Source organism: Aphelocoma coerulescens, chromosome 8, assembly GCF_041296385.1.
Source record: "Aphelocoma coerulescens isolate FSJ_1873_10779 chromosome 8, UR_Acoe_1.0, whole genome shotgun sequence".
Classification (NCBI taxonomy): Eukaryota; Metazoa; Chordata; class Aves; order Passeriformes; family Corvidae; genus Aphelocoma; species Aphelocoma coerulescens.
In genome coordinates, this window is record NC_091022.1 from 13,135,639 (window position 1) to 13,162,165 (window position 26,527).

The window sequence follows — 26,527 nt, forward strand, 5'->3', positions numbered from 1 at the left end:
AAACAAAGAGACTTTATATCAAAAGTATTCCAAAACATAATACATAGACCCTCAAAGGTGTCTCTGGAAGGCAAATGAGTGGGAGGTGATTGATTCAAAGATGACTGGAAATCTAACAGCATTAGGAGAATGAATGAGTTTGCCAGCAGTCAGAGGCATCTTGCTCTCAAGGTACCTGACCAACCATGCTTAATCAGTAACAGATTTATCACACAAGACATTGTAGGTCTTCACCAGGTGAATCCCAATGGTGACTAGAAACTGACACCTTTTCACACCTGATGTTTCTCTGGTGTCATTGCCCAGTCCCTGCTAGGAACTATTATGGTTTTCTTAACACAGTCGTGCAGAGCAGCTGTGGCTCTACCTGATGGAAAGTGATCAGAGCTGCATTCGCCTCTCCAGCAGAAACTTTGCATAAGGTTTCATCTCATTTAAAATGACCAATGATTCATCTGAGTCGAGGAACAAAACCCAACATCAAATGCAAATGATAGTGCAGATGAGTTTTAGCTGCCTGACATACAACTAAATTTGAAAGCTAGAGCTGTTGTCCAAATCCTTTCTTACTTTTCCTACAGTTTTCTCCTTCAAAAAAGACTTTTGATTTTTCTTTATGAAATCATTTCAGGTCTTCACTTGGAACTGACTTGTAAGATCAAGGTCTCAGCAACAATCCTCCATGAATAAACTTGAGTCATACCAACAATAAAACAATACTCCAAGAGAATACAAAAACCAGAAAATCACTGCCATTTGATGAATACCTGTGAAGAAAAAAAAATTCAAAAAAAAGTGCCAGCTACTCCAGGAGAAAAGAAACATCAGTACACTTTGTACCTGAACTGTGTGTTCTTTCGGAAACTAGCCATGCCAATACATCACATGCACCCATCTGTTCCCCAGATTTAGTCTTCAAGGACAAAACACACAAGCAGGTCCCATTTCTCCACCTATTCATTTTCAAATCACAGACCTTATTGAAGGCCTCTTTTCCCACTGCTGCAGTGAAATAGTAAATTACTGTGAACGACCTTGCCTACTCACTAACAGCAAGGAACCAGTGAGTGATTGCACCTTGTGATTACCAATTCAGTGAAAAGAGACCCCCTCACTCTTCAATATAACTGAGAGCAACCAAATATGCCTGAGATTAATTTTTACATCACCATTCCCCATGGAGTGCCACTGAGGTGATCGAATGTCACTGCATGACTTTCAGCTTCCAATGGCATGTATCCTCCAGTGAAAAATACACTGCTGTCAGCCAAGAATAGGGATGGACTCATCCTCAATAGCCCAATGCAATGGATGGCAAAGCCACTGGCAAAGGGGACTGGGAGCTCTCCCACGACAGGCTATGCAGGCTGTGACTGTTCAAGCAGGTTGCAAAAAAATGCTCACTTGAATTCAGCACAAAGGGCTGGTAGGTGGCCTTTATTTCAGATAAACAACTGTGGCACTTGAGTGCATCACCAGAGGGTGTCAAAGGGGTGTGAATGCCTCCTTGGTTTAGCCAGAACAGCGTGGGGAGGAGAGTACACATTGCTCAGCACGAAAGACTATACAAAATTAACAACTAACCAAAGTTTTCTGAAGCTAGCAATGGGCTTCGGCTGGTTTCAACACACATATTCCTTTCCTACAACTGGGAGTGCCCACCATCCTAATGGTGAGCACATTATAGGCATCAGCAATGGAGATCAAGCCAGTACTGGGGTAACAATGGAAGATGTGTAGGTTTGATTTGTACAGGCAGAAGCTGACTGTGAACCAGGCAACACACAGGCTTGAATGATGCCACAGGCTGGAATAACTGACTGGCACGGACCAGCTTTCTCTGACCCAGGCCCCATGTTCGGTTCCTCACAAAAATGCGATAAACTTGATTTGAATGCCATTTTTTATTCACCACATAGAGAGAAGCTACAGACTGACAGAAGAAACACATTTTTAACTGAGTTATAACTTGGTATCAACTGGAATTGTGCCATGTTTCAGCACAAAGGGATCTTTTCTTGGTTTTTGGACATCCTGTTAATTCCCAGTCCTGCTTGCCCCTAAAGAGAACTACATTACCACTCATGCACAGAGCAACACATTTTTAAATTAAATTATGTCAATCTTCTCCTTTAATTTTTTATTAGTACCTTAACTGACTAAAGTGCACTTACAAATGCACGCAGGTGTATAGCACCACTCCCAGATCTGCACTGGCACCACCAGCTCCCATCTCTGTACAGCAGCTGCTCACTATTTCATTAGTATTAGAGCTAACACACTTTACTCTGTCTCGGTTCATGCAGTCCTGAGAGCCAGGACATTCTGCACATCTGTTTGCTGTTAGCAAAGATACATGGGAGAAAGAACAACACATGCACAACACATCTGGTTACAATTTAGCATCAACGTGAATGGCAATGAATGGGTCTTCGTCTTCATTCCCAATCAGGAAATTAGCCATGCCATCAGCAGCAACGTGAACTTCAACTGCTGTACAGAAGTCACCTTCCTTTTGCCCAGAAATGACATCGCAGTAAGTGCCAGCAGGCAGACCAGTCTGCAGAGATACATTCAAGGACCTTTGGAAAAGAATGAAGTGCAGTAAGGATCATGAGGACTCTAAAACGCTCTGCAAATCATATTGGAGATCCTCTCAAACATTAAGTTGTTCTGGAGTTATCCTCTAGCACTTCTCTAGACACTGCAGAATCTATCCAATCACTACATCCTTCAAACTGCTCATCACCGCAACCTACTTCTAATTATTACAGACCTGACATACTCCCGTTCTCTTATCATCTCATTCTTGTGTAAAAGATAGCAATACAGTAAAAAAACTGTCACATTTGGAACATTTTCCCAAGTTTACAATTTCCCTCACTTCTAAAAGTTCAGACTTTGCTGGCTGACCAGGCTCCGTGACACAGCCAACTCAAGAACTTCAGAATTTCAGGGAAATAGCAAGACCACGGTACAAGGCCTAACTGCCAAGAGTGAAGAGTCTCTATGGTAGAATGGAAAATGCTAAGTTTAAATTGTCAACAACTGAGGCATACATTACAAATATCTATTCGACCTAGCAACACCTTAAAAGGTTTCACTACTAACTAGATTATTTTAATACATAGATAATAATTTATTTATAATCATAATAAATTATAATTTATTTCCCACTGACTTACCAGTCATCATTATTGAAGATGATGAAGCCCTTACTACCGCGGCCAAAAGCTACTTGATTGCTGCCATTGTCCCACCAGTTGGAGAAAGGCTCACCATCCACCACATTACGGAAGATAACCATGTTCCTGGAAACACAAGGAATGCCTGGCACTGCACCTGCAACAGCTCTAAAGCCCCATGGAGCAGGAAGCAAAAGCAACTGCTTTTACTTCTTGTTTCTCCCCAGTGCCCTACTTTATCTGACGCCAGCGATGCTCACAAACCCAGTCGTTGCCACAGGTTGTGTCTGCGTTGATTGTAACGGGCTTTATGGAGCCATCCGAGTTACTTGGGGGTCCAACCCAGTCATTGATGTCCTGTCATTAAGAAGACATGTTTATAACTTCTGACTGAAAATGCAGAGAGACCATCTGGAGAGCAAAGCTAGAGGGAGCATCAAAGTTTCACCAGCTAGGTCCAACGTGGGACAGGGAAATCCCTTAACAAACTGAGATGCACTGGACTGCTTCTCTGGCTCTGGTCTGACTCTTCATCTCCATGGATGGATCTGCAGCATTACAAGCTCACCTTTCCATTTTCAAAATATCTTGGCCAGCGAAAACTTGACATCACACGTGTGAACCCATACGGATGAGCAAGCATGAAACCAACTGCCATTTTATAGAGCCTGTTTGTTGGACAAACAAAGAATGAGACATGGAAGGAGGAACCTGCCAGAGAACAGACAGACAAACCAGCAAAAGCAGGAAGTATCACCCAGACAAGGCAATCCCTTACCTGGCATCCCAGAAGGTCAGAATAGAAGTTCCGCCGGCCCCGTGCCCTCTCTGGTTGTCGTGATTATCCACAAAGACCAGGGCTTTGTCGGAAGGCACAAAGCCCCAGCCTTCTCCCCAGTTCCTAGACAAAAACACAGACTTGAAGCTACCCTGTCAATTGTTGTAGCCACTGAATCCTGCATAAGTTGCAGCATCTTCATCCTTACTTTAAGTAGGCCATCTTTTCTCCGTTCCACTTGCGGATCACTGTCCCCAGTTTGGCACTGTATTTGAATTCTGTCACTCGGCCATTTCCAAAGTACTCGCTGCCTGTGATGGGCTCTCCACCCAAGTCAATTACCTGGTACAAGAAAGAGAGAGTATTTCTTTCTACACATAAGTCAAACAAATAAAACACATTGCTTTACACATTGGTTAATCAAGGAGACAGTACTTGATCTAATTACGTTTTCTGGCTTTCTTGCAAAATTGTATGTAGGGTATTTTTTCTTCTTAGCTCAGCCCAGCTGTGAACCTCTTTTCCATCTCCATCCTGTATCTCCTTACCCCAGTTAATCACTCACCCATCATTAAGGCTTGGGCTGTACAAACTTTACACTTTGTATGGTCATCAACGCCTCTGCTTCCAGCAGCTGGGCTGCCCCATTTCACTATGGAGCTAAAGAATGTTTCTATTCTCCTAGACTTTTCAGGCAAGATACTAATTTAATAAAATGTGTGCAGCAAGTTTAGCTTCTGCTGACTGACATCAATGATTACCTGCTTATTCCAAATTGTTATTTAAATGTAGAACAAATCTGGAATATCAAGTAACAGTTGTTATGCCATTGGAAAATAAATTTCCAGACCAAAATCAACATTTATGTATTCTACTGCAATTTGTTATCCAGAATTTAAAATTCAGGAAATGAAATCTCTTTTTTAAACCAATAAAATTTTTCCACTAACTCCAATGTAGTCAATTTAATCTCAATAAAATTTCCAGGTCCAAAACAAGTGGGACATTTTGAACATCAATTACCATTTATGGGCAGATTAGATATTTGTAGATTATGGTTATTAAATCTTCTATAGATCTGCTTGGGCTCAGCCCATTGCCTTCCATGTGTGACTGAGCCTATACTGGGCCTGAAAGAAGTATGTTTGTGAAGTAAAATTTAAAAAAATAAAGATTACCTCCTGGTAAATGAAAGGTTTAGTTCCTTCAGGAAACCATTGAGTATTTAGATCTTTCAGCTTGTCTAAAATCGCCTTGACATCCCCAGGCCACATGTGCTTGGCAGCATCAATCCGGAATCCTGCGACGCCAATGTCAATGAGATGGTTCATGTACTCGGCAATCCTGGAGCGCACAAAGTCCTTCTCCAGGGCCAGGTCCAGCAGGCTGACCAGGCGGCAGTCCCGGACCTGGGCAAAAATTCTGAAATGAAACATTTTTCACCTAATAGACTTAATATAGTGTTCTACATACATTTTGAATGTTCTTGCCTGCATTCAAATGCCAAATAAAACCTTCAGTAGCCTTTGTTCCCCATACATATTTTTGCCTTGGAGAGTCATTTACACAGCAGCTGCATTAACAAATGGCATTTACCCCTCTTTTCTGAAACTGAGACCAAAGAAAAATTCCAAATTACAGTTAAAGGCAAATAACTTCTACCTTTTTTTATCACACTAAATAGATTTATTGAGCTGTAAATTGTCTTTATTAAGTACTTAAGAACACTTATCTAAATCTGATATTGAGCCATTGTCTCAAGTACAGCTATCCCTTTAAGAAGTGGTGTTCCTGACAGCAACACTAACCTCTGTTATTAATTTGGGTGGTTTTTTATCAGGTTTTTTTTTTCTTTTTAAAAAATGTCTCACAGTAAATGAGAGCAAAGAAACCACAGCACAGGAACAGATGTACATGAAAGCTATAGTTATAGGTTTACCTGAGATATATCATGATAATTCTCAATGTTTCCACTTCTAGATTTACATTTATGATCATTAAAGTCCCAGCCAGAATAGGGCACAGCTGGGAAATCTTCAGTCTTTGCATTGAAATAGCTTCCACAAGTAGCATGGTCACCAGCCCCAGCATTAGCTCCGCACATATGGTTGATCACTGCATCCACATAAATGTGCACCTAGAGAACAGTATTCACATAATTTGAAAAAGCTACTTCCCACAGCACCACTAATTGATGCTCTCTGTCCCATACCTCCTGCCCTATCCCCCTATTTCTGTTTGCTTGCTTCACCCAGCATTTTATTCAGGTTTTTTTTTATTAGCATACAGCAACCGTGATCAAACAGGCAGCCCAACCGACAAGCAGATAACACTGTATCCATTTTTGAAAATGGTAGAATCACTGCCTGTCTATATCCCTGTATTGTAAACACCAGAAGGTTTTAAAAGTCCTTACTCCAACATTGTTGCACCTGGTCACCATGTCTCTAAATTCAGTTTCATTTCCAGATCTTGTGCACAGCTTGTAGCTAACAGGTTGGTATCTTTCCCACCATGGTTGCTGGGGGTCAGTAACAATAACATTTTCATTTGGAGGTGAAATCTGTGAATAAAACAATGGTACTTGGTAACAGGATACTGATAATGGTTAATTTGTTTGCCCACTATTTTTAGAGAAAGAACATAACCCACTTAGATCCTCAGTATCCTCTGCTTACACTGTAGTAGGCTGGAAATAAAAGACTTAAGCTTGGCCTTCAGAAGGTAGAAATATACTAAAAATTAGGTCAATGGACAGAGCATCCTAATTATCTTTATGAGCAACTGCAGGCCTCAAAGACACATCTGAAATTGAACAACTAGGTCAGCAGAGGAAGGAAGTGACTGCATAACAACTGACGTAACATCCTGCCTTTAAAACTGATCCAACTTCCCATTTTTGTAATGTTTTGGATAAATGCATTCTTGACCTAATTCTTTTAAGTTTCAAGGTGAATCACATCTCTTCCTTTTACAGACTTTTCAGGATACTTTTTAGGCAACAAGCTTTTGCTGCTACCTCCAAGCCTCTGGGCATAACAACCTGATCCCACCACTTCTCAGAAAGATCCCTACATCCTCTTAGATGCCACACCTTCCTGATCAGCTCAGCAAGCCATCATCTGAAAAAAACTTCCTGAGACCCTGCCACTGAATGGATTAAAAAGATATAGATGCATATACCACAGTCTGAGAAGTCAGTTTAAAACCAATCTCGTCTGTGTGCCTGGAAAGAAGGTAGCAAAGAAAGTATGTATTATTTGAAAATTATGCAGAAGTTCTCACTCAGGCCAGCTTGCAATCTCTTGGGCTACAAGAGACAGGCAGACTTCACACCAATTTTTCCTAAGCAATCTGACAGGCAAACTGAAATAGTTTAATAGGTGGCTGTTATCCTGCCATGCCACCCCACCCAAGTGCCAGTACTGGTTCCACAGGAACATGTCTCTGTTGTTCAGACAGACCTGTCTCACACAGGGACACTTTCACTAGAACCTGTGTTCAGTTCACTTCCACCAGCTCACACCAGGTTCCTGCAAACAAGGGTCTCCTCAAACAAGTGGTTTACTGTGACACCATGCTTTACAGAAAGAAACTTGCCAGTTTGGGTGAACACAATTAGCAGCCTTTTGTACTTAATTATTTAAACCTTCAGCATTTTTTGTTCTCTGGATGCCCTTTGTTCAGTCATAGTTTCATTTTACATTTATCTAGCTCTTCAGAGCTTCCCTTGATTTAAATAATATCAAGCAGATAAACATAGGTTACTCTTCACAGCAGTAAAAAAAAAGATTTAGCAAGCGATGTGCAATTCTAATTCATCTAAATGTAATAGCACAGAGTGCAAAACATGCACTTTGGAGCAATGAAATAAATTCCTGCTTACTTGATGATAGCTGAAAAACATATTTGTCAGCATTTACTACTTCCATTACCAATTTCTATTTTTCTTTCTCAATGTCTGTCCTTTGCCAAACTGAACAATTTCTGTGAAAAACAAATTATCATCTATGCAGCAATTTTACTACCTACTGATAGGAACAGACGTACCTGAACTCCTCCAAATCCATTAGGAGCTAAGTAGCGTTCACACTCCAGAGCAATATCCTGCCAGCGCCATTCAAAGAGATGCACAATAGATGTTCTCTTAGGCAGAGTGTTGGGGTTGTACTGCCCCCAGCAAAGCCCTACAATTAACAGCAGAAAATAGATACCCATCCAGTGCTCTGTGATCAGTTGTGCTCTTCTTACTAACTGTCAACGTTCCTGCAAGAGGGTAAAGTACACATTAGAAAATACACATTTAAAGGTAAACACCCATCTCTGACATCATATTTATTTACTTGTTATTTTGTATGAGAACTGGATTTTATCTAAACTATATAAAACTCCCATACGAACAGTAACTTTGTTTTCACGCAGTTAAAATTCAGATGTTGTCTAATGCAGGCTGCCTCCAGAGTGCAAAGTTGTGTTTTTATTAGTATAAAGCAAAAAACTACCCCAAAAGGCAAAGGAATACTTACACAGACTGAAATGGACATTTTGTTTCTTATTTTAATGTATATTATTTTACTTTCCTATTTATCCTTGAGAGGCATCTTTTTTTTCAAACTGGTGTTGCTACAACTTGAACATATTTGGACAAGATCTTGCAGAGGCAGCGTATTTCTTACTGTGATTTGTTACGAAACCCCAGATATTGTGGAGTTCTAACATACACAAGTCTGTCATTCATGATATGCATGACATCTCTCATTCAAACAACAGCCTGAAAGTTGGAAGATCTCTCAGATACAGAAATGATTACAGTGACTCGAACCCAGAAATGCTAAATGTCTGATGCACACCTGTACAATTTGTGTGGAGATATTCTCCTTCTAAGAACATGAGCAATGGCATGCAGACATTAAAAGTGCTGTGAAGCTCCATAACCAAGAAATCTCCTTCTCAGTGCCCAAGTACAGAGTTCTGCAAAAGGAGCTTTCCAGAAGACTGAAACCAGCTGCATTCCCTTCTGATGAGCTAGGCTAAGAGCTGTATTTCCCAATGCATATCCTATTTGTATTTACTTGTGGACAAACACAGATGACAATCCTTGTATTAAAACTGCCTCTCTTTTTCCTTACCTAGAGGGGTATAACCATGTATGACAAACCAGAAACTAAACAACTACCAAGGTTTACCTTACTCTATTGAGAGCCTTATTTTGCACTCTTCACATTTAGAAGTTGATTTAGAGAGTCTGAGGTAAAAAGAAGTCCTCCAATAAGAACTTCTGCAAACAATAAGCTAAAGTAATACTTCCCTTAAATAACAGAATACAGAATCTTGTTACTTTCCTCTAAGTATCTATTCTTTATAAAAAGCTATCTTTCAGAAACAACAGAGTGCAAAGAGAGATTCCTGTCATAGGGGAAACCAAACACTTCAGTAAAGGTTTAAGTATGAACACAAGGGCCTTCAGGTTTGCAACATGAAGGAAACCAGTGCTTTTCCTGATTTCATACACACTCGGGAATGCACTGCCAAAAACTCCAACCTGCTATGATACAGCTACTCAGATATAAGTTTATATAAAATCCTACACGACTTCTACAAAACAGCCCTCATTTTTGCTTCAAGAAAAGGATGATCCGTATCTCTCAGGCAGTGGAACTGCACTCTTTGGAGCAAATTTAGGCACAAAATATACCAGTTTGTAAAGTGTAGAACCTGCCACCCATTGCTATCAGCTATCACTGTTCTTCACAAGCAGGCAGTTACTTAAAAGTAAGCATATGGTATACTTAGCTTGCTTTTCTGCTTGTGAACAAAATAACTTTAATATAATTATGTACTTGTAGATGTTCAGTATACAGATAAATTTCACCCACAAGCAGTTGCTCTGTGTGCTTCCACTTTCATGAGGGAATGCTTTTTTGCCCTGATAGGAAGAACATACATTACGAGAAAATGAGCTAAAAAAAAAAAAAAAAAAAACGGTCTTCTCTGATGAGCGAAGCCATCTATCAGATTGGCAAGTTTCACTTCCAGCAGTAAATACACAAAGCACTAAATTACACAAAGCAGTAAGACCTTGACCTAACTAGCTCCAAGGCCTAGTGCTTAAAGAGAAGACTCAATGCAGATTTTCGTTGCCCTGAAATGGGTTTATGCCTGTTCTGCCTTCAATATAAGCAATAATAAGAGAATGGGGATGTTGAAATCCTCGCTGCATTCTGAAGGCTCGAGCTTCAGAATGCTTTGGAAACATGGAAAAATTTTAAGAGGCCATGTGGAAGAAAGCAACATTGATTGCAATGAAGGGAACTTGGGAGCAAAGTCTCTCTGCAGAGCCCTACTGATGTCTTGGCCAACAGGGGACTCGGGTCACCTTGTCTTCTGCTGGGTTACACCCTGAGCTGTGAAGCCCAGCCGCCATCTCCAACACACCTGCAACAGTTTATAAATCTGCGGGACGTCTGACGCAGCTGCTGAAGCTGCAGCTACTAAAGGCTGTCACAGGGAAGCATAGCAGTGGCCCTGTCCCTTGGAGCGGCTCCCCACAGAACCCCGCTCGGCAGCCCCATGGTTCGTGCAGGCGAAGCAACCCCGCTTCGGCCGCTCCCGCAGAGCCCCCGGCACGGCCCGCGGAGCGAGCGCGGTACGTACGTGCCGGGGCCGCGCAGGGCCCGCGGAGCGAGCGCGGTACGTACGTGCCGGGGCCGCCCCGCCGCGCTCCGCCCTTTCCGCCGGGGCCGCGCCGCCGCCCGGGGCACAGCGGGCCCCGCCCCGCCGCAGGGCCAGCGCGGGACAGGGCCAGCGCGGGACAGGGCCAGCGCGGGACAGGGCCAGCGCGGGACAGGGCCAGCGCCGGACAGGGACACCGCCGCTGCTCTTTAAAGTTTCACATTACACACGATTACCTTGATTCAATAGAAAATTTCGTTCTGGAATATATTGTTCTCGAGATTTGAGAATGGAAAGCTCTCTGAACATACACTTCCCGCACTTTTTAAAAAAGTATTCTTCTCCTTGAGCACAGCACCACCTTGCTGTTACCCTACTTCGGCGCTTTCAAAATTCACTTGTGGGCCTTTCTTTCTGTACGCATAGCTCAACACGGGTGTTAGGACATATCACTGTAGAACCATAGAAGCATTTAAGTTGAAAAAGCCCTCTAGGATCGAAGGAACAATTACACCGTCCCCATGGGAATGCAGCAAATAAGCTTTAAGAATAATTCCAGTAAAAGCATTTTAAAGTAACCTACTAAGCCAGTTCATATTGGAAAAAACCCAGCAAAGATACACTTACTTTGGTCCAGCCATCAATATTAGTGATTTAGACTGTTTGCAGCTGGAATAATCACAAAACAAATCTTTTACACCAGCCAGCTCCCACACCATCAACTATGTAACTTTTTAAGTCCACTGGACTGGAATCTCTTGTCAATTAAATGTCATTGTAATGTTTCCCACATGGTTTTTCACTAACCAGCCCAATATGTAGCAAATCCTACTATGCGACCACTGTTACTATCACCCTTCAACAGGGCAAGAACCACATCTATACTATACAGTTTTAACTGCTACTCTGGTTTTAATGACTTCAGTCTCACTAGTAACAGTTTCCAAGTTGCAGATAAACAATACAAGTTAATTACTGAGGAAAAAACAGTGCCCAGTTTCACAGTAGAAATTCAGGCCAATGCACCAGTCCTCCTGCTTGGTCTCCAAGACAAGAAGATCCATCCCACTCAAAACCCCAAAAATAAAAGTCAAAATGAAGAGAAGACAGCAAAATGAACAGGAAGGGAATAATTTATTAGACTTCACAAGCAATCTAAACATACATTTATGAGGCAAGTCTTGTGATACTTAAGAGATATATGTAATCTTTAAGACAAGAAAATTTATTCTCTGCCTTACATACTTTAGAAATGCTACTACGCACAGTTCAAGAGTCCTGATGATTACACTGCTTCTTCCCCAGCTTGTGAATACTTGAAAGAGATGGAACACAAAAGGGACCTGGAACATCACAAAGGCATGTTAAAAGTAAGAACTACTAGAAAACAGCAGTGTTATACTGGCTTTTGACAACTAAATTGAAAGATGCTTATTATTTTAAAAGGTGCTTAATGTCTGTAAAAATACATCTTAATAGGTGCAGGCTGTATTAATTTTATATTATAGAAAGTTAAACAGTAATGTAGTATGAAACCCACAAGAAACATGTAAGTCACTAGCAACAACACTACCTCAGTGCAGAGAGCAATCTAACAAAACCCAAACAACCAACAAAAAGGTAGCAGTGATTAATAGTTGATTATTAGTCCAGCTCCAAATACTTAATTGCAAGATATTGTTAATTTTCTTCTTTACTCAAAAAAGATGAAGTAAGGAATGTATAAACTAGATCAACTCCAGATTGTTTCTCATAAACCAGGACAACAGTAATCATCAAATGATCTAAAATACTGGTCAACCCCTTAATATTAAGACTGCTCTGCAACATATTTTAGCCAACATATTATTATATTAATATGTATTTAAAGAAAAACAAGGTAACTTGGTCAGTGTGAGCTCAGCACAGCTTCACACAGATCAGCTGGTATGAGCTAGAACTGTTCCACTAAGGAATGGGACCACAAATTAGTACAGTATATGACCTCTGAGGAAGAAGGTGAAGGCCACCTTTTGAGACTAGGAATCTTCATTGTGTCTATTCACAACACAGACAACTCATTGGTTTCTTTTTACCCCCTGAAAAAGTTTGCTTTTTAAAATTACTAGATTAGCTCAAGGTAAAACACGTTAACTCCTCCCACACACCTACTCTACATGAAAACTTAAGATGCAGTTGAGTGCTACAGGAAACATTGCACAAAAAAGGATACAACAAGAAAGGATACACTCTGCATGACAGTATTACTGCAGTATTTACGCAGGAATGTTTCTAAAGAAGAACAGCAGAATGTGGTTTAATTTTACTTGATTCTCAGTATTGCACATACATAAGTTTATGCTACCTAGCAAAACCAAATATGCCTCCTCGATAAAAAACAGTTCTAACCCTTAGGAGATTTAAAGAAGGCTAATGAGTCCATCAACACTAAACTTCATATTCAAAAGTAAATGCGTTTTTTGATAACTTGAACTATTAGGACACCAGCAGATTTTTCCATCTCCTTCAAGCCATTTTTCAGATTCACTTTATTTCCATCAGGTCCAAAACCCAATCATGTTTCCCTTTAATGCCAGCTTTTAAACCACTTCTTCCCTATGAGGAAGCTGGAGACCTCTCAACATCAGTTTCTTCCACATAACTTTTCTCCCCAAAAAGTTGTATTTTAGCTACAGGAAAAAATCACTCTAAGTGAACTTGTTTGCCATTCCATCAAGAAAAAGACATTTCAGCCAGCAAGGAGTTAAATAGTATTTTTATAAACCATATGTATTATTTTCTCAAAAAAAAAAAAAAAGGATAAAATCTTTGTAGAGAAATAAAAAAAAAAAAACCAAAAAAAATTTAAAAAAAACCCCAATCAATCAACCCTAGACTCAAGTTTTTATAATGCAATTTTGTATCATAAATCAGCATCCATCAGAATATTCCAGCAGGAACAGAACAATAGTCATGTCACAATAGGGTTCAGCTTAACCATTAGTTGGGAAATGAAACAAGTATTTTTAATTAAACCTCATTGATCCCTAGAAATCTGTGTAACTCCATGGCACACTGTATGATTGCAACATATAAACAGTCACGGTAAGGGAGAAGTTCTGCCCATGGACAGAACACCAGTGACATTTGTAAGATGGTAACTCATGTAAGACTTCCAGGTGCACATAGAAGTATGGCTTTGCTCACTCTGGAAAAAGCTTCTGAGCTGACCATCAACATAGTAACAAATAAGCACCTTGTCATTTTCTTTATGTAATTCAAGTATTTAACATTTTTAATGAATTCAGAATGAATGTACAAAATTAATTAAAAAGACATGGAATTCCTGGAAAGAATAAAAGTGCTCAGGCTTTATCTATCAGGCTCTCCATTAGCTAAAATACTTCAATTTTTTTAAAATAAAAAAACCCTTAGTAATCTTATTAGACACTAGATAACATAAATAGAAGGTTTTTTCTAACAAGAAAGGAGTGAGAAACAAGACTGAAATATTCTCATAATACTTGATCCTAATAGAATACTTATTTCTCTCTTTTCAATGACCAGTATGGAAGAATGCCTATAAAAAAGTGATCTTTAATTTGACAAAATACAGATTTTGCAAACCAAAATCATTAACACAAAATAGTAACTAAGACCAAACAGCATCTCAGCTATGAGGGAAACAAGTTTAAATGCAATCTGATTTAAGAAATCCTTAGACAATGGACAGAATGAAGAACCTGCAATTAAACTAGCTGTTAGAAATACTACCATCACAACAGCCACACTGTGGGCTATACAACCAATTAGTAAAAATCAAAAACAACTGTTCACATCCTTTATTTCAAACTCAGGTTTTCTTCAGAGTAGCAAGGATCAAGCTCCAGATGAAAAACACACCATGGATTAAGTAGAAGGATTCATAAGCATTCAGCCTAAGATTTCAGTTAATTTTGTTTTAAGCAGAGGCATAACCAGTGATCTCCAACTGTAACCAGAAATTAAGTTCAGTGCCATATAAATTTGAGCTAGCTCATGTATCAGAGGGTGCAGATTGAGAAATAATGCTTTTTATTCTTGTACCAGTTACTTCATATGGTCATTTGAGAGTACACTATGCAAATGTTTTCAGGCCATGAAACCACTCAGTTCAATCAGAGCTGGTTTTGCTTGAGTTACTCTCACATAAATGAAATACTCAGAGAAGGTACCAGTGAGGTAAAGCTACACGGTAAGAAATAAAGTTAAGTAACAATTAACTTTCTGCTAGAAGCTACTTTCCCCTCATGTTTAAATAATGCCAAAAATCAGGACCTACACATTCCACAACAAAGAAGCCTTGATCAACGCAACATCAAGCAGCGCTTTCTGACAAAATATCCTTCACTAATTCAGGCCAAGTTTAAAGGATGCTGCAACAGCACTCATTTTCCAAAGTTAGCAAAGATCCTTTACAGCTAGCAGAAGTGTATTGCTGGAACCAGTTCTTCAGGATCACTTTACAATGTCAGGAATGGAAGGGAAGGAGTTCAGAGGCAACACTTTTCAATACTAAAACCCTGGAAGATTACTGAAAGGTAAGTGGTCCAATTCTACAGAACTATTCTCTTTAGCTTCCCAGAATAAGGATTAGAGAACCTGACAAGTACCCTACAATACCAGGATTACAAAAAGATCAGTCTCTGAGTTTTTTAACAGAGAAAAAACCAAAGTTTTAAACTTAAACCAACTATACACTTTGCACTGTTTTTCTGATATAAGCACACATTTATGAAAAGAAATTTGTATGGAACATTTCCTCTCCATCATCAGTATTCCTAAAGAAGCCATTAAAGAGACAGTAAATAAAAACAAACAAACACTAACAAAAAAACCCCAGCCCAATTCTCTATTTTTACTTTCAGGCAGAGAGTCCATACCTTGTGCAGTGTTTTACTTTTTTCTTTTCCCTTCGTTGGCATCCTGTTTTGGTCTAGCTGAACGAGCAAATTGCTGAGATTCTGTTGAGGACTACAAGTGTCTGACAAGTAGAAGTCAACCAAGAAAGAAAAAAATGATTACTTCTACACAGAAATCTAGAAAGTGACCTTTACCTCAATCAATTCTACTACAGTAGGAAGTATTATTATAACAATAGTGTCTATCAGTCAAGATCAGGACCTCACTGATACACACTACAGAAGTTATTAGAGAGCCTGTCCAAGAGCTTGCAATGATAAGTAAATAAGGAGGACTAACTGGGAATGGGTTAGATGCAAATGGAGTAACTACAGTAGGATAAATGCTTGATATTTACAAATGTCCAACCCAGCACGTTAATTCATAACTTTGATGTCTCAGTATTTGGGAGGAAAAACAGTAAAAACAGCAGATGCTGTGCTTAATGTGAGTGTAAATAAACGGTGAAATATTGAAGTGAAAAATAAGAAAGGACTCTCACACAAAAAAGCAGTGCTATGCAATCAAAAAGTGACAGTTCCAGCTGAAAAACCAGTCTAGAGACCATTTACTCTAACAGGAACATTTCTTATGTTCTTGATTCTGTAAACACAGACCTAGCCAAGTCTAAAACCTTGTATTTAGTTTAAATATAGTGGTCATACAAGCTAAATTATCTTTCGTATTGTCTTTGCAGGATCAAAGAGGTAAGACCAGCGAAATTCATTTTAAAATAAAGCACTTTTACTGTCCTGTTTTAGGAGAGGTGCCTCTATGTTATTTTCAGCTACCATAAAACTAACAATACTACACTGTGTTATGCTGACTGATTCTCTTAAGGCATTTTCTATTTTGTAGAGCACTATGACAGCAAAACTAGAGATTGGCAGCAAGTACAAAGAATATAAGGTAAATGCTTGAAGAAAAGGATACAACCACCATGGGTTTTTCAAATAAGACATAGCCATTTGCTTCTTTCAGTGCTTTAGCAGCTGCTTTTTCATTGGGAAGACCAATGAAAGCTTGTCCCTTCATACGGCCTTCTTTCATCAAACGGATATCAAACCTAGGGGCACAATGGAGAAGTGGCAATTACTCATTTTTAACAAACCTTGCAGATTTCACAGTACAAATGTATTCTCATGCTTCAAGCTGGAGAAGAAACAAAAACAGAAGCAAAGCCTACAAGGAGGAATGATGTCCTTGGAGACCATTTTGCCTGGGGAAACCATTTACTAAAAAGTAATAGACTGCAGGATGGCAAATTGATGTGCAGTACTATTAAATAGGACATATGCAAAATGATCAGATACACACAATCACCTACACAGTTCATTCTGTGTCACACAGCCAAGAAAAGCAAACCTGAGAATGAAAATATAATAAAAAATACAATAAAAATATAAATAATATAAATATATATAATAATGAAAATAATAGGATCTTCAGTCACTGTTCATAAAATAATTCTATTTCTTTACTTGTTATAAATGAAGATTTTCAGGTCTAACCCTATTTTTTTAATGCAGAAACACAAAAAATGTAAATATGACTATTTTTAAAATCACAGTTTTCAGCAGTGCCATAGAAATTAACTTAAAAGGCTTAATTTCAACCAAGTACCAAACGAACTCACATATTGCGTTCCACCTCCGACTGGAAGTCAACATATCTTCCAAATATGAACTTCAGATCCTGAAATTAAAGTGTAGGGTGAAGAGAAATGCTAAGAAAAAGCCCTTTTGATAGATATTTAATTTCCTTGTTTACCTACCTTTTCTTGAACTTGTTTAGCCAGATTCTTCACATATATCCTGCAATTTGGATCACCTGGCTCATAGTTTTTGAAAACAGAAAATTTTTCCATTTCTTGAAGACAAAAAAAATAAACCATACTTTAGGTCATTTACTTTGCACATTTGCTCACATATACCTAAGTATAAAATAATTTAATATACAATCAATTAAGAAAAGAAACATTTAAGCTGTTTGTTGCAACAAATCAAAAAGCTATTACTAGATAATCTATTCTCATAGTTATACCTTCTCTGGAAAGTCTGTTTTTTTCTAGATCCTTTCTAGAAATAAATTCTGATGGTATTTCATCATCCTCCTCTTCAGTTTCCATTTTATCATTTGAGCTTGGAGCTGGGAAAATCCTTCCAAAGCCTGTATTATTGATTTCTTCTGTGCTTGCATAAAGGTCTGAAATTTCAACAAATTACGTAAATGGTTTGTCCATTATTCACAACAAGATCAAGAGCGAGCAAGAAAACCATACTCTTTCCAGCAACATTTTAATAGAGCAGACTTTGTAAGGCAATTTGAATACATCCCTAAAAGTGACTCTTAATCCCTAGTTTGACAAAACCACCTGCTCTGTACAGTCCTCTACAACCCCATGTAGCCATGGCACACATTAGTTAGCATAAAACTTGCCTTGCTGTTTAAGCCTGTATCCATTGCAATACTTTCCTTTAAAGAAACTGGATGTTACTGTAAAGTACCAAGAATCACAGATTGACCATAACCCTCTAAAAAGCCATCACGCCTCATTTTTATCATTGCCCAGCATTTCTATGGCAGATAATCAGTGTACCACAGAGAAAGGGCTGGCAATCACTTGGATGCTGCTCTCTAAGAGCTGGAAAAGGAAAATCTGAAATTAGCCTGACAGATTCATTTACACCATAAAATACTGAGAATGCATTTGTAACATTTCCATCCTAACATACAGAAGACAGTCCAATTCACCATAAAACCATAGAGCACATAGCAGAGAGACCTTTAAAATCCTCTGGATCCTTTCCAAAGCTTGTAACACAGGAAAAACAGCAAATGCAAACATGATGCAACTTGGTGTTGAAAGTTCCAATATAATAGAAAATAAAATAATTTCCTGGCATAAATTTCAGCACCCTTCTACCCACTGAAGCCATGTGATTTTAACATTAAATACATTTGAAGTACAAACTCTCTTACCATTTTTTTCTTCTTTTTCTGAGTTTATCTGAAGAACAGCTGGGATCTCAGTACTAATATGAAACTCTATTTTTTTATGACCTACATGCTGTGGCTGCTCAAAGACATCTGAAGGTGACAGTGCAGGGTGCAAGTTACTGTTTAAAACAACAATACATTAATTAAAGATTCAGACACTAATGAATGCATGGTCAAATACAAGATTTCTTCCAGTTAGATTTTATGCTGTTGTTTACCACAAACACATGTTCTCCATTTCATACATTTCACCCAATAGAGTTCCAGGTGATTAGAACACTGCAAATACAGTAGGTATGTCTGGCATGGGAGCAAAACCAAGAATCACATACCACAGTACAAAACACACAGGCATTTATTAAAAACTTCATCAGTAACTTAAGCATGAAAAATAACTGGCCTTGCTGCTGTTCTCACCTAGTGTATTATATAATATTTATTATATATATTTAACTATTGTATATTAAAAAATATATAGCAAATCACTTGGAGGAAGCAGGCAGCTGTTAGTAAAAATAAATTCACAATCATTCATCACAACATAGAAATACTGCACTGCTGTCTACTGTGGCATACAACTACAGTTTCAAAACCCAAACTTATTTTAAACCAAGTCAGTTTCCATTCTTCCAGTATCATACTTTTAACCTTTTGTTTTAAGAAGCAGCCCAAACACTAAATCTAAATTTCTTCTGTCAGAGCTGTGATGTCAAACTAGCTATCTTTTTATGGAAAGGAATTTCTATTAGCTTGACAGGAAGAGAAACAGAGCTTGAATCAGGCACGCTTTAAGGTTGTTGAGCAGACTTCAGTTCAAATTAGAGGAAAATTTTGACTTTTAGAGCAATAAAACCAATAGGATAAGTGCAAAAAACCACAAACCTGTGGGAAGTACACACAGGAACATTCAACATGTCTTTAATTCTTTGCTTTTTTCTAACGCCACGTTTCTTTGTGTTTATTGGTCTTTTAGGCTGAAGGGTTGCTAATTCCATCAACTTGGTCATTCTATTTTACACAAAAACAAAACAAAGTGGTTTACAGTTTATTTGAAAATACTCATTTTGAAAACCCTCCCCCTTTCCTTAAAGCCCTTGACATAGAACTTTTCATAATATAGTTATAAAACTAGCTACCTTAAAACTGACACTGTAACACACAGCAAATCAATACACACAGAGCACTTAAAGGACTGACCAAAATTCTAACAGGTTAGTGATGCCCTTCCTTCCCCAAGCATGCTCCTTACTGGGACACTGAAGCTGTGAGAGAAGCTGTGATGCCCCAAGCTGAACCTGATTTTATAACACTCAACAGGGGTAGCTTTTTCCAAATGATGCATTTTTCCAAATACGGCATAGGGACTTCCTGATTTACTTCTCAGTTTAGACAGCAAAGAAAAAAGCTGCTTTTTAATTTAGTGTTAGTTTAAAAATTGAAAAACAAAAATACAGCTATGATGTAATTCAGTTGCAAAACTGAAAGAGAATCCTCAGCACAAAAAGCATCACCCCCAGCAATACCCGCTGATGCACAAAGAACATTTTGGAAGTTGGTGTGCACATATGATTCAGGCTGAGTAGTCAGTTTAGTAAAGATGGGGAGAAAAGAAGACTTCAGAAAATGAACTCATTTCTGCTTCCTTACATCTGCACTCTTCAACCTGAGCTTTTGTTTAGTTGGGTTTTTTTGGACATGGGAACAAATGATAATTTGCACACCAATAGGCCACTTTCCTTTTCTTACTGCATTTAAACCAGCACTGTCCTTCTGTACTCTGGAGTTTCTCTAAGCATCTGGAAAGATTTCTACATGCTCTCTCTAGTAGATACTACAGCAATATTCTGCAAACATTTACATTTGCTGAACTACAAGATAGAAAAGTAAAACCACCACTCTAAGCAAGCCCAAAAGCTTGCAAACAACTGTAAAATGCATACCTCTCCTTTTCCTCATCATTATCACTTTCATATTCTGATTCATCCCCACTAGACAGTTGCTCTTCTTCCTCTTCAGGCAAAGGAGGCTCTTCAGGAGGCAGAGGTGGGATTGGAGGGGGTGGCACAGGCACTGGTAAATACTCTTCATACTAATTATGGGAAAAAGTTTAAAAAAAATAAACTTTTTAAAGAAAAAACCCAAATGTATCTTGTTTACTTAATAAAAACAGTCAAAGCAATAAATGAAAATTTAACAAGAAGTATTTTCTCAAAGCATGCTTATAGGGATCTAGATGCCATTTTGGTAAACTACATTACTAAAGAAGAACTTTCCACAAGCAAAAGAAAATTATCTGCTTTCTGATGCATAACAGTGAATGTTTTCCTTCTTTGAAGTTGAGGTGATAAAAAACATACATCAACCACGATCCTGGATTTTCACTTTGCACTCAGTTTCAAGGACTTTCCCAAGAAGAATAAGGTCAAAACATATGGGTGGAGGCTTAAGCTCCAAAGCCATCTCAGTTTCAATAGTGAACCAACATTTTGAAACATTCCAGTGCTGCTGCCATAGATGTGTATTTCTTTGTTCTAAGTCCAGTCAAAAGAATTTCATCAGAAGATGAACATGCACATTGTACCCAGTGAAATGCAGCAGGATTTGCAATCCCCTAGAGACTCCTCCAACTTTTAGAACTTAGATCTCCTACCATGCTGCTAACATTTTAAATTGTGAATCAATTCTACAGTACTGAAAACATATATTTAAAAAGTTACCATGGGAGGGCGAGCAGTAATTGGTCCAAAAGGTGGAGGAAGATTCATTTTATTCATTAGATGAAGTACCTGAAATTATTCAAAATAAGTAAGGCTGCCTTTAAATAAGTAAGTGATATCAGTTCCTTGCAAGGTAAAAATAACGAATCACTCTTGGCAGGTGTAAATCAGCAGTTTTAATGCTCATGAACAATGTGAAACCTCTACTTGAGATCCAACACTAATGGTCAATATAAGCAACACCCTAACAAGGCTAATAAAAAAAGTACAGCATCTCCTCAGAATGAAATTCCAGGTGCTCAAATCACATCTAATGAGGAAGAACATATCCAGACAAGTCTTCAGTGTCAATTAAGTAAGCTACCTCTGGTTAATAAAATCTCATTACCTCAACATAGCAAAAAACTAAGATTGGTTAACACTATCACAAAAAAACCAACTTAATATTTACTATGACAAAAGAATTACTTTTGTGGATAATTAAAAGAGGGAAAAATAGATGGTTTTAATTTTATACTATTTTTTTTCTGTTTTTTACTTACCTGGACATAAAATTTGGGCACACTTGCCAAGGCATTTGCTATATTTGCTAGAATTGCACTTGAAGGTGGTGGATACAAATATTTGAGGCAAGAATTGATGGGAAAGGTGAGGCTGAGGAAAAAAGATTAAAAACAAGACACCTTAACATTACCACCACTTAATTACTGGTAACAATTAGTGATTACTAGAGGCTTAACTATTGATTACATCTGAAGTAACACTGAAATATTATTATTTCCCCTAGAATAGTTTTGGGCCACTTACAATGCCTTTAACATCAAGGAGTAGTCCCCAATGCATGACAGATTTACTGGGCAGAAGCCTAAAGCAAACAGAAACAATCAACATGTCCAAAACTAAAAGCACAGCATAGCAGGCTGTACAAATATCATAAACTCAATGCTCAAAGGGCTGTATTAGCTTCCAAAAATTTACTTCTTCCTGTATGCAAAAATGAAAATGGCGGGGGGGGGGGGGAAGGAAGAAACGTCTGGAAAGACAAGTGAATGGAATTCTGCCGTTAACACCAGGACAACCTCAGCCCTCTGATGCCCGAGAAAGCAATGCCCAGTGCTAGAAGGCTGTTCTGCAATCCACAACCTCACAGCTCAGAGCACCAGTCACCACCCAACTGTGAGGATTCTAAACTTGAGGAACTGAAACTTCATCTTAATGACACCTCCCACAGCTTTGCCTGTGGAACATATGAGAAAACTAAACTCTTGTTCCACAGAACATAACACATTTCAAAATAATCTGTAACAAAATAAAATAATAAAGACAAAAATCCCCCACACTAACCCATGGTTTGGTGCAATTCCATTCTCTACTTTAACACAGTTCGGTTCTATCTTCTCTTCTTCTTTCACTGGTTCTTCTGAACTGAAAATTAATTTAGTCTTAATTAAAACAGAGCAAAATTTAAGTATGCCTTATGTAATATATAAAATATGCATCCTCTATTAATAAATATAAAAAATAAGTTAGCACAGGTATTTTTAACATCTTTTACCAATTGTACTACTACAGCTGTTATCAATTCTTCATAATTAACACATGTGGATAATTACAATAGTGACAGTCTTCTCAAATAAATACTTATATAGATTTAAGTAAGTCTTCCTATATTCAAACACTCCTGACTTAAATCCACTCACAGTAAAAGAACTGAAATTATTGGTCATGTACTCTTGTTCAGAGACCATAAATTCAAAGGTATTAAATTATTGATTTGTTCCTATTTAGAAAGTGGAATAAATAACGTGAAACCTCTACTACAGTACTTTTAGTTACACACTATTACATAGCTTTTATCAGTTATTTACACATTCCACAGGTAATGACACAGTTCTACTGGGAGGAATGCAGTCACTCGCCTACAGATCTGAACCTGTTTGTTAAGACTCCCAAGTGGTTACAATTTATCCTTTGAGTTAGAAGTACCACCAAAGTGCCATGAATCCAGAATCGCCTTTCCCTGACCACAAACATAACAAGGAAATTACTCTTCACATACCTTTTGCACTTGTCTGAGACAGAAGGCTGGCTAAGTACCTGTGCACTCTCCTGCTCCTTCGCAAACTCAACTACTAACGTGTGACCTAAAAGTTTCAGCTGATGCAGTCTTGATAAAGCCTTCAAGTAATTACAGAGAAGGAAAGAAAGGGAAGAGGACAAACATGAGATTTATTTCAAAGCATAACTGTTTTTCCTTTGATTGGTAAACTGGCCATAGGATGCAGTCCCAGCTGCTTTAAGCTAAGTCTGTGCTACTGTGGACACGAGAGTTCTGCATGGTTTGTGTCTCCACAGCCCTGCTTTTCGCAGCATTTCCTGCTGGCAGGAAGGAAAGGGACAAGGCTGCACAGCCAGAACCACTGCAGAGTTCTGTCACCTGAACACAGCAGCAGCCTTAACAGTCAAGACTTTTCACACAGCCTAGTAAAGCTCTGGGATTTCAAGTAACCAGTCTTTTGTTCCTGAAGTACAAACATGGTAAACTCTCTCAGTAACAGCTGGGAATTTTAAAATCAAGATTCCTAGGAAGATCCAGCTTTCTTCAAGTCCAGAACCCAACAGGCTGCAAACCACTGACACAAGCAACTAATTCACCCCTGCTGACCTCACACAGTCGTTAACTTTTTGAGTAGTCCTATAAAGTGTGGTCTAAAAAAAAATAGAAGTAATGCAAAAAAAACAAACCCAAGGTATAACGGGGAAGATCTGGACCCAGGCTTTTTAACCAGAGTAGTATTTAAACAGCATTAGTATTACCTTTTTGGCATCCATATCCCCTATAAATATGGTAGTTTTCTTATCAAAGTTGGGCATTCATGGCAGACATGAATTGTCAGTATCACTAGGGCTGACTTTTATGGCAAATACACAATTATGCAGGAAACAGGAAACTCTATTTGGTTTATAGTTTGTATATAAATGCACACACATCCTAAACAGGGCTCTGATCAGCCTTGGCTTCTGTAAGCCAGGCTCTATGTGACAGGTTGGATCAGATGACTTCCACAAACCCCCTTCAACCCACCTTTCTTGGGATTCTACAAAAAATGTTCAGAAATTTCATCAAGTCCTGCAAGCAAATCCTGAAACAGAACTCTAGTACTACATTGTACTGCTTTGTTTTTTCTTAGCACTAAGTACCAGATAATGTGTAAAACATATCAGAGCACTGGCAATTCAGAAAAGCACTTTGCTAAAACATTCAGTAAACTCAATACAAACCTTTGCAGCTGCATTTTCACTGGGAAAGGTAGCAAAAGCAGTGTGTTTCTAGAAAACAAACAAAAAAAAAGTTATAATATATTTGAATCAAAAAGGTAAGAGATTGCATGTGAAACACTGAGCCACAAGCACTTTACTAGGTCAAGTTTACATATTTGAAAGCTTCCAGAGGGCAGTCCTCTAACTCCCATTTGGGGCAAACATGAAGGACTAGAAAACACTTTTCTTATGAATTTAGGAAAAGTACCTCCTGCAGTCAAAATTAAGACAGGAACTCAGCAGTCTAAGGACTACAGGACAAGTGTTTCTTTTCTAGTGAGCAAAAACCATCCTAAACTGCAAGAAAGCATATAAGGATAAAGAGGTCTAATCCTCTTCCAAACCAGAAAATTTATTTGAGCACTTCACAAAATATTTTCATCAAAGTAACTCCTAAAAGTAATACTATTCCTGCTACAAAAGTTACAACTATTGTGCTCTGAGCGTTTGAACGGTTTCTAGCTTCTCCCCCTAGTTTTCAGGTTTTAAAAGAACATTAGCTTTCCAAATTAAATCAAATCCTCACAGAATACACCCCTCAAAATTAAAATTGTTTTAGCAAACTTCATTACTTCATCTTGCCACTACATGATTCCGTACCCAAAATCATTGTAACAAAGTCAGTATATGTGATATCCTATAAAGAAAGCACGACCCTGATAAAATACGCAGACATCATCTATCTGTAGTTCTGCAGAATATAAAGCTCCTTATGAACAGTATTTGTCACCAAATACATCCATGTTTCCGTAATTTGGAGGAAGAAAAAAGCAAAACAAGAGTTTCAAGAGACACGCTTGTGAAACTGCATCCCTAGACGTGACAAGCGGCCCTTCGGCACTGCTCTACCACAGCCCCGCTGCTGGCAGCAAGAGGCCAAGCCGGGCACAGGGCTTGCGGCGGGCGGGGACAGGAGCCCGGAGCCAGCCGCTGTCCCGACCGCCCCGCGGGGCTCCCCGGGAGCGGGACCCCCGCGCCGGCCCCGGCCCCAGGCTCAGCCCTGCCTGCGGCCCGCCCCGGCCCGGCGCTCACCAGCCGCCCGTGGTCCGACAGGACGCGCACAGACACGGCCCCGAAGTGCTGCAGCAGATCCTCCTTCTCCGCCGCCGTCAGCTCGGCGGGCAGGTGCCGCACCAGCAGCGTGCGCCCGCGCCGCCGCGAGACACCGGGGTGCGGCGGGACGGCGCCCAGCCCCGGGCCCAGGCCCGGGCCCAGCCCCAGCCCCGGCCCCGGCCCCGGCCCCGGCCCCGGGCCGCCCGCGGGCCCCGTCCCGCCCGCCCGCAGCTCCTCAGAGCCCGGCGCCGCCATCGCCGGGCCGGGCAGGGGAACCGCCGCGCGCCGCCAGAACCAGGGCGCAAATCGCGCGAGAACCGAGGCGAGAGCCGCTGCCTCAGGTCTCGCGAGACTGGCGCCCTGGGGAAAACGGCGGGACGCGCGCTGAGGCGGGAGCGGCCGCTCTGCACAGGGTCTGCTTTGGGAAACGCGCAGTGATGCTCCCAAGGGAGACGGGACCCTCCCCTTCCCCTTTAACGCTTAGGAGCTTGTCTTCAGACCAAATCCTAATAAGTGTTGCTTTCCAAAGTGCCCTCTCCTCAGCCTTTAGCTGAAGAGACTTCTCCCTCCCTCACCTGAATAGCGAGGCGCTGTGCCGTGGCTGGCACAGGCATTAACCTGCCGCCTCGGGGCAGCAGCTCTGCCTGGCCAGGGGAAACACAGCCATAATTACAACCTGCAACGAGATGATGCAGCGTCAGCAGTGAGGATGGACAGATTCCTGCCACCTACCACTGCAGCCACCCAGGCGGCTGCAAAGCCTGCCTTGTTCTGAAGGACGTAGGCTGTGATCTCAAAAGAGGGTGAAATCCCCAGCCTTGCCTGATGAAATCTCAGTGCTTACCACACCTAATTAGCTGTTTGCTGGCTGGCAAAGCCAT

The 26,527-nt window shown here is 39.8% G+C and overlaps 2 protein-coding genes across 3 annotated transcripts; both read right to left on the minus strand.

Annotated features, from left to right (window-relative positions):
• Positions 1 to 1,885: 1,885 nt before the first annotated feature.
• Positions 1,886 to 10,670, minus strand: LOC138113778 (pancreatic alpha-amylase-like). The gene is made up of 11 exons (XM_069022532.1): positions 10,399 to 10,670; positions 8,014 to 8,229; positions 6,380 to 6,526; positions 5,903 to 6,100; positions 5,142 to 5,372; positions 4,172 to 4,305; positions 3,964 to 4,086; positions 3,754 to 3,853; positions 3,421 to 3,542; positions 3,186 to 3,311; positions 1,886 to 2,582 (listed from the first exon to the last, which is right to left on the minus strand). The coding sequence occupies exons 2-11, from the start codon at positions 8,179 to 8,181 to the stop codon at positions 2,393 to 2,395; spliced, it is 1,539 nt and encodes a 512-aa protein (XP_068878633.1). The 5' UTR covers positions 8,182 to 8,229; positions 10,399 to 10,670; the 3' UTR covers positions 1,886 to 2,392.
• A 1,080-nt stretch (positions 10,671 to 11,750) lies between these two features.
• On the minus strand, positions 11,751 to 25,901 carry RNPC3 (RNA binding region (RNP1, RRM) containing 3). Of its 2 annotated transcripts, none has more exons than XM_069022717.1 (15): positions 25,626 to 25,901; positions 24,555 to 24,602; positions 23,332 to 23,450; positions 22,617 to 22,697; positions 21,815 to 21,926; positions 21,273 to 21,341; positions 20,496 to 20,644; positions 19,438 to 19,563; positions 18,538 to 18,674; positions 17,599 to 17,760; positions 17,330 to 17,424; positions 17,192 to 17,250; positions 16,489 to 16,621; positions 15,537 to 15,609; positions 11,751 to 11,978 (listed from the first exon to the last, which is right to left on the minus strand). In XM_069022717.1, the coding sequence occupies exons 1-14, from the start codon at positions 25,899 to 25,901 to the stop codon at positions 15,550 to 15,552; spliced, it is 1,626 nt and encodes a 541-aa protein (XP_068878818.1). In that variant the 3' UTR covers positions 11,751 to 11,978; positions 15,537 to 15,549. The 2 variants fall into 2 exon arrangements, with proteins under 2 accessions (XP_068878818.1, XP_068878819.1); XM_069022718.1 differs by having other exon boundaries at positions 11,751 to 12,906.
• Between the last annotated feature and the right edge of the window lie 626 nt (positions 25,902 to 26,527).

Excerpts from the sequence above, each read along its gene's own strand:
- LOC138113778 (XM_069022532.1), bottom strand. The coding sequence starts at position 8,181 with ATGGGTATCTATTTTCTGCTGTTAATTGTAGGGCTTTGCTGGGGGCAG. Across the intron at positions 3,312-3,420 it reads CATCGCTGGCGTCAGATAAA|GAACATGGTTATCTTCCGTA; the intron begins GTAGGGCACTGG and ends TTGTGTTTCCAG. Across the intron at positions 2,583-3,185 it reads ATCTTCAATAATGATGACTG|GTCCTTGAATGTATCTCTGC; the intron begins GTAAGTCAGTGG and ends TCTTTTCCAAAG.
- RNPC3 (XM_069022717.1), bottom strand. The coding sequence starts at position 25,901 with ATGGCGGCGCCGGGCTCTGAGGAGCTGCGGGCGGGCGGGACGGGGCCC. Across the intron at positions 24,603-25,625 it reads TGTCGGACCACGGGCGGCTG|AAACACACTGCTTTTGCTAC; the intron begins GTGAGCGCCGGG and ends TTTGTTTTCTAG. Across the intron at positions 21,927-22,616 it reads GGAATTGCACCAAACCATGG|CCTCACCTTTCCCATCAATT; the intron begins GTTAGTGTGGGG and ends TTTTTTCCTCAG.